This window comes from Anolis sagrei, chromosome 12, assembly GCF_037176765.1.
Source record: "Anolis sagrei isolate rAnoSag1 chromosome 12, rAnoSag1.mat, whole genome shotgun sequence".
Lineage (NCBI taxonomy): Eukaryota > Metazoa > Chordata > Lepidosauria > Squamata > Dactyloidae > Anolis > Anolis sagrei.
The window spans coordinates 6544291-6551390 of record NC_090032.1 but is presented as its reverse complement, the minus strand read 5'-3'; the positions used below and the strand labels follow the sequence as shown (position 1 = coordinate 6551390).

The 7100-nt window shown below is 42.4% G+C and overlaps 1 protein-coding gene across 1 annotated transcript in view; it reads left to right on the top strand.

Annotated features, from left to right (window-relative positions):
* The first annotated feature begins 753 nt into the window (after positions 1-753).
* The window catches only part of PIP5K1A (phosphatidylinositol-4-phosphate 5-kinase type 1 alpha), a 72959-nt gene continuing 66612 nt past the window's right edge, over positions 754-7100 (top strand). The window contains exon 1 of the mRNA XM_060758008.2: positions 754-1043. Within this exon, the coding sequence (XP_060613991.2) occupies positions 989-1043 (55 nt within the window). The 5' untranslated portion in view covers positions 754-988. The remainder of the gene's footprint in view (positions 1044-7100) is intronic.

The following is a 7100-nucleotide window of genomic DNA, read 5'->3' as shown; positions in this document are numbered from 1 at the left end:
ATACATGTTATGAATATTATATGAGACTGATAACATATATCTCTATATAATACACACATAACATATATACAAACATGCATATACATGTTAGTATTATATGGGAATTATAACATATCTATGTAATACACACATAACATATATATACACACATGCATATACATATTATGAGTATTATGACAATTATAACATATATCTATATATAATACACACATAACATATATATACACACATGCATATACATATTATGAGTATTATGACAATTATAACATATATCTATATATAATACACACATAACATATATATACACATGCATATTCATATGAGTATTATATGAGAATTATAACATATCTAGATCTATATTTTATTTAAAATCTATATAATACACACATAACATATATGTGTGTATTATATTTATGTGTGTGATATACATATGCATATAGGATACAGGCTGCACTAACTCATAACAGTGATATGACGTCATAGGGAAAGCCAGGGTGTGATACGCCCTCGTTGCTATGGTTGCGCCGGTTCGCTGCTTGGATTGGCCACCTCCCGTTGCCACGGTAACGTCCCAACCTCTAGCTCCTCCCCGAATGTGGCTGAACGTGTTCTTTTATGATGGCCTCGAAGCCACGCCCTTTCCCACGCGGTCTGCCATGGCTTGGCCCCAATTCCTTTTTGCGCATGCGCTGCGTGCTCTCTTCCCTCGCAGCCCGCGTTCCGTTATAAACAAGGCGGTGGCGCCATTTCAAACATTTTCCCCCCTCCGACGTAGGCAAAGTGGTCCGTCCCGCAGCCGATTGGGCGAGTCCACTAACGGAAGCGGGGGGTGATATAAAAGGAGGGAGGAGGAGGCGTGGCTACGCCCTCCCATTGTGGAGTTGGTACAGCCCGGCGCCGCGTCTGGGAACGAAGCGGGCGAAACCAAACGGAGGGAGAAGGGGGGGAAATTGATGAAAAGAGGCGGCGAGCGAAGAGAAGCGCAAAGATGGCGTCGGCCGGGCCGGAGTCGGGGGGCAGTAGCAGCAGCGGAGGCGCCACAGGTGAACCTTCTCCCCCTTCCTTCTGAGGGTCCTGTTTCTAGAAATGAGTACAATTTAAGGAAAGGGTTGTTATTGTTTCTCTCACGTGAGGGAAGAGAGCGGAATGGAAGAGAGCCCCTCACTGAGGCCTACTCGAGCCAGGCCTGAGGCCTTCAGCGCCCCTTGGGTGGAAAAAGGAGCGCCTTTGGGGGGATTATTCGGGACTGAGGGGTTGAAGACATTCTTCCCTGCGGTACACCATCAAAGCCCTCCCGACAGATGGCCAGCCAGCCTCTGAATCATAGAACCCTAGAGGTGGAAGCTACCCCAAGGGCCTCCCATTCCCATCTGTCAGACAGGAAGACACCATCCTGACAGATGGCCATCCAGCCTTTAGATTATAAAATCCTAGAGTTGGAAGGGAATCCCAAAGGTAATCCAGTCCAACCCCATTCTGCCAGGCAGAAGGACACCATCAAAGCCCTCCTGACAGATGGCCAGCCAGCCTCTGAATCATAGAATCCTGGAGGTGGAAGCTACCCCAAGGGCCTCCCATTCCCATCTGTCAGACTCCATCAAAGCCCTCCTGACAGATGGCCATCCAGCCTTTGAATTAAAAGAGACCCTAAGGGCTACTCAGTCTAACGGCCTTCCTGAGAGATGGCCATCCAGCCTCTAGATCATAAAATCATAGAGTTGGAAGGGAATCCCAAAGGGAATCCAGTCCAACCCCATTCTGCCAGACAGAAGGACACCATCAAAGCCCTCCTGACAGATGGCCAGCCAGCCTCTGAATCATAGAATCCTAGAGTTGGAAGGGAATCCCAAAGGCCATCCAGTCCATCCCCATTAGAAGAGACCCCAAGGGGTATTCAGTCTAACCCATTTCTGCCAGACAGGAGGACACTATCAAAGTCCTCCTGACAGATGGCCATCCAGCCTCATAGAATCATCAAATTAGAAGAGACCCAAAGGGCCAGTCCATCTAACTCCTTTCTGCCAGACAGGAGGACACCATCATAACCTTCCTGACAGATGGCCATCTAGGTTCTGAATCATAGAATCTTAGAGTTGGAAGGGAAACCCAAAGGCCATCCAGTCCAACCCCATTCCATTCCAGTCCAACTCCATTAGAAGAGACCCCAAGGGCTATTCAGTCTTAGCCCTTTCTGCCAGATAGGACACCATCAAAGATGTCCTGACAAATGGCCATCCAGCCTCTGAATCATAGAATCATAGAGTTGGAAGGGACTTCATGGGCCATCCAGTCCAACCCCCTGCCAAGAAGCAGGAATATTGTATTCAAAGCACCCCTGTCAGATGGCCATCCAGCCTCTGTTTCAAAGCTTCCAAAGAAGGAGCCTCCACCACGCTCTGGGCAGAGAGTTCCACTGCTGAACGGCTCTCACAAGAATATAATAGTTGAATTAAAAGAGACCCTAAGGGCCATTCAGTCTAACCTCTTTCCAGATAGGAGGACACCATCAAAGTCCTCGTTACAGATGGCCATCCAGCCTCTGAATCATAGAATCATCAAATTAAAAGAGACCCTAAGGGCCATTCCGTCGAACTCCTTTCTGCCAGACAGGAGGACACCATCATAGCTTTCCTGACAGATGGCCATCCAGGCTCTGAATCATAGAATCCTAGAGTTGGAAGGGAACCCCTAAGGCCATCCAGTCTAACCTTCTTCTACCAGACAGAAGCACCCCATCAAAGCCCTCCCGACAGATGGCCATCCAGCCTCTGAATCATAGAATTCTGGAGTTGGAAGGGAACCCTAAAGGCCATCCAGTCCAACTCTAATGAAGAGACTCCAAGGGCCATTCAGTCTAACCCCTTTCTGCCAGACAGGAGGACAATGTCAAAGCCCTCCCGACAGATGGCCATCCAGCCTCTGAATCATAGAATCATTGAATTAGAAGAGACCCTAAGGGCCATTCAATCTAACCCAGTCATGGGCAAACTACCGGCTGTTAGGAATTGTGGGAATTGACGTCCAAAATACCTGGAGGTCCCAACTTTGCCCATGCCTGGTCTAACCCCTTTCTCCCAGACAGGAGGACACTTTCAAAGCCCTCCCAACAGATGGCCAGTTAGCCTCTGAGTCATAGAATCCTAACCCCAAGGGACATCCAACCCAACACCTTTCTGACAGACAGGAAGACACCCTCAAAGCCCTCCCAACAGATGGCCAGTCAGCCTCTGAATCATAGAATCCTAGAATTAGAAAAGACCCCATGGCCATACAGCTCAAATCCCTTCTGCAATAAAGGCACAATCAAAGCACCCCTGACAGATGGCCATCTAGCCTCTGAATCATTGAATTCTAGAGTTGGAAGGGGCCCTAAGGGCCATTCATTCCAACCCCTTTCTGTTAGACAGGAGGGTATCATTGAAACCATCCTGACAGATGGCCAGTCACCCTTTGAATAATAGAATTGGAAGGCACGCCAACTCCCATCTGCCACACAGGAGGACACCATCAAAGCATTCCCAATTGATGGACAGTCAGCCTCTAAATCATAGGTTTCTACAGTTGGAAGAGACCCTCCAGCTAGGCAGGGATGACATAATCAAAACCCTCACGACAGATGGCCATCCAGCTTCTGCTTAAAAACCTCCAGAGAAGGAGACTCCTCCAATCGAAACGTTCTGGGTTGTATCTTTGGGATTCAGGTTGAACATCTCATATGCAGAAACCTGAAAATCCAAAGTACTCCACAATGGTGTCCAAACTGGTGATACATTTGCTTTCTGATGATTCACTTTTGTATTTTTTGCACAAATATTTTTAAAATGTCGTAGGCTGTATCAAATTCCCTCCAGGCTCGATGTATAAGGTGTATATGACAATCCGTTTTGTATATTGAAATACAGGTATTGGATTCCAAAATCTGAAATCCAAAATATGAAAGATGTTCATTCATAGATGTGGTTGATTTATTTCCAATAGTATAGAAACGTTAAAGTATAGCTTGGTGCAGCAGTCTCTATGTGGGAAATTAATCCAGAGTTGGGGAACGACTTTGGCAAGATTATAATAATTACTTTTTTGTCATCATTATTATTACAGTGCGTTCTTATTATCTGCTGGGGTTTTGTTTCAGGACATACACATGTACATGGTCAATACTAAAATCCATGAATGTTTTAGTTCCATTATATAAAGTGGCATAATGGTGACCCTTATATTAAACTAACTGCCACGCGTTGCTGTGGCCCAGTCTGTGTATATGTGTTTTTTTTGTGTGTATATATGTGTGTGTATATTTGTGTATATGTGTATATATGTGTGTTTGAGTTTATATATGTAATTTTGCACAGAAGTTGAATGTATTTTTTCTTTTTTGGCTTTTTAAGTCTCTTCTGCTGTGTTTTTCAGTGTTTTTTATGAGTGATGGTCACTCGTTGGCCTGATAGGTGTATTGTGCCCAAATTTGGTGTGAATTTGTCTAGAGGTTTTTGAGTTATGTTAATCCCACAAACAAACATAACATTTTTATTTATATAGACTAGCCGTCCACTGCCACGCATTGCTGTGGCTCACATGGGGGTTCTATGTGGGAGGTTTCGCCCAATTCTATCATTGGTGTGGTTCAAAACACTCTGTGATTGTAGGTGAACTATAAATCCCAGCAACTACAACTCCCAGTTGTCAGGATTCTATTTCCCCCCAAACTCCACCAGTGTTCACATTTGGGCATATTGAGTATTCGTGTAGAGTTTGGTTCAGATCCATCATTGTTTGAGTCCACAGTGATCTCTGGATGTAGGTGAACTACAACTCCAAAACCAAAGGACACTGCCCACCAAACCCTTCCAGTATTTTCTCTTGGTCATGGGAGAACTGTGTGCCAAGTTTGGTTCAATTCCACTGTTGGTGGAGTTCAGAATGCTCTGTGATTGTAGGTGAACTATAAATCACAGCAACTACAACTCCCAAATGACAAAATCAATTTTTTGAGTGAAGGACATACATTGGGTTGTTAGGTGTCTTTTGTCCAAATTTGGTGTCAGTTCGTCCAGTGGTTTTCGAGTTATGTTAATCCCACAAACGAACATAACATTTTTATTTATATAGATAGATACATATAATATTGATCCTAATATTATAATGTAATACAATACTAGTGATAAACTAGAATAATTGTCTATTATACATTACATGTAATATTAGTAATAATACTGCAGTTTAGTGGTATATACAATATAGTAATATAATAATAATAATAATAATAATAATAATAATGTGCTAATAATATAATATACTAGCCATCTTCTGCCATGTGTGGCTGTGGCCCAGTCTGTATATATTTGTGTATATGTGTTTATGTGTGTTTGAGTTTATATGTGTAATTGTGCACATAAGTTGCAATGTATTTTTATTGTTTGGCCTTTTATGTCTCTTTTGCTGTGTTTTTCAGTGTTTTTATAAGTGATGGTCACTCATTGGCCTGATAGGTGTATTGTGCCCAAATTTGGTGTGAATTTGTCTAATGGTTTTTGGGTTCTGTTAATCCCACAAACGAACATTACATTTTTATTTATATAGATAGATACATATAATATTGATCCTAATATTATAATGCAATACAATACTAGTAATACAATAGAATAATTGTATGTTATACATTACATGTAATATTCGTAATAATACTGCAGTATAGTGGTATATATAATATAGTAATATATAATAGTAATAATAATAATGTGCTATGCTAATAATATAATATTCTAGCCATCCTCTGCCACGTGTGACTGTGGCCCAGTCTGTGTATATGTGTTGTGTGTTTATATATATATATGTATATATGTGCATATATGAGGTTTTGCAGATGTGTTGTAATGTAAATTTTTTTTTTTGCTTTTTAAGTCTTTTCTGTGTTTTTCAGTGTTTTTATGAGTGATGGTCACATGTTGGCCTGATAGGTGTCTTGTGCCCAAATTTGGTGTGAATTCATCCAGTGGTTTTTTGAGTTATGTTAATCCCACAAATGAACATTTCATTTTTATGGTAAAATCAGGGTTTGCTTCTGATATTTTTGTTGATTTGGAATATTTTTAAGTGCTTGAACATCTGATCCATTAATGCACAGATAAATTTCTAATGCAGTTACTATATTTCACTCTACAGTATTCTCAAAACTTTATAGCATACATTTTAAAACCAAGACAACATCCTTCATTGGAGGGTTTTAAACAGAGGTTGGATGGCCATCTGTCGGGGATGCTTTAATTATGCTTTTCTTGCATGGGAGGGAGTTGGACTGGGTGGCCCTTGGGGGTCTCTGTTGTGTGATTCTACCAAGTATTCCTTGCCTAAGAATCCTGGCTGAGGAGTTCTGGGTTTTGTAGTCCTCCAAGGTTTCTTTTAACCAAAGGAGAGGATTTGTGGGGATGTAACACTTCGTACATGGCACAGAAACCTCCTTGCTTGTATAGGGGTTTTGTGAAGGAGGGGATCTGCTGGTTTCTGCCCCCCTCAACATGTAAACTGGGGGCGATGGAGAGATCCCCACAAACAGAGATGACGTTGAGCAGATGGTTGCGTGATTTCGCGTGAGAGAGAGGTGGAAGAAGTGAGAGCAGCTTGGTGGAAACAGAGAGGATTCTGGGAAGGACCATCTTGTGTGTGGGAGTGGGGTCACTGAAAGAGATTAATGGGTGGGGAGGAACATGGCAGAGCTGAATTAAGTCTCCTTTCAAGGGAAAAAAAATAAGAGGAAATGAATGATGGGGAGAATAATTTACAGATGGAGGGAGAAGGAATGGAAGGCAATAAACCCCACTGTGACGGATAGGGGTGGGACTAATTCTCACGAAAACAGATTGCTTTACTATTGCAGAGGATGCTACATTCAACAAATATGACAAAGCATGCTGTAGTATGTGAAAGGAGGCAAATATTTAAATATTTAGTAAGTTTTTCAAAGGTTGTGAACTGCTTTGGGTCTCGATTCCTGAGAAAAAAGTGGGGTATAAATATCCTTTTTATTTATTTGACTAGCCGTCCCCTGCCACACATTGCTGTGGCCCACATGAGGGTTCTGTGTGGGAGGTTTGGCTCAATTCTAT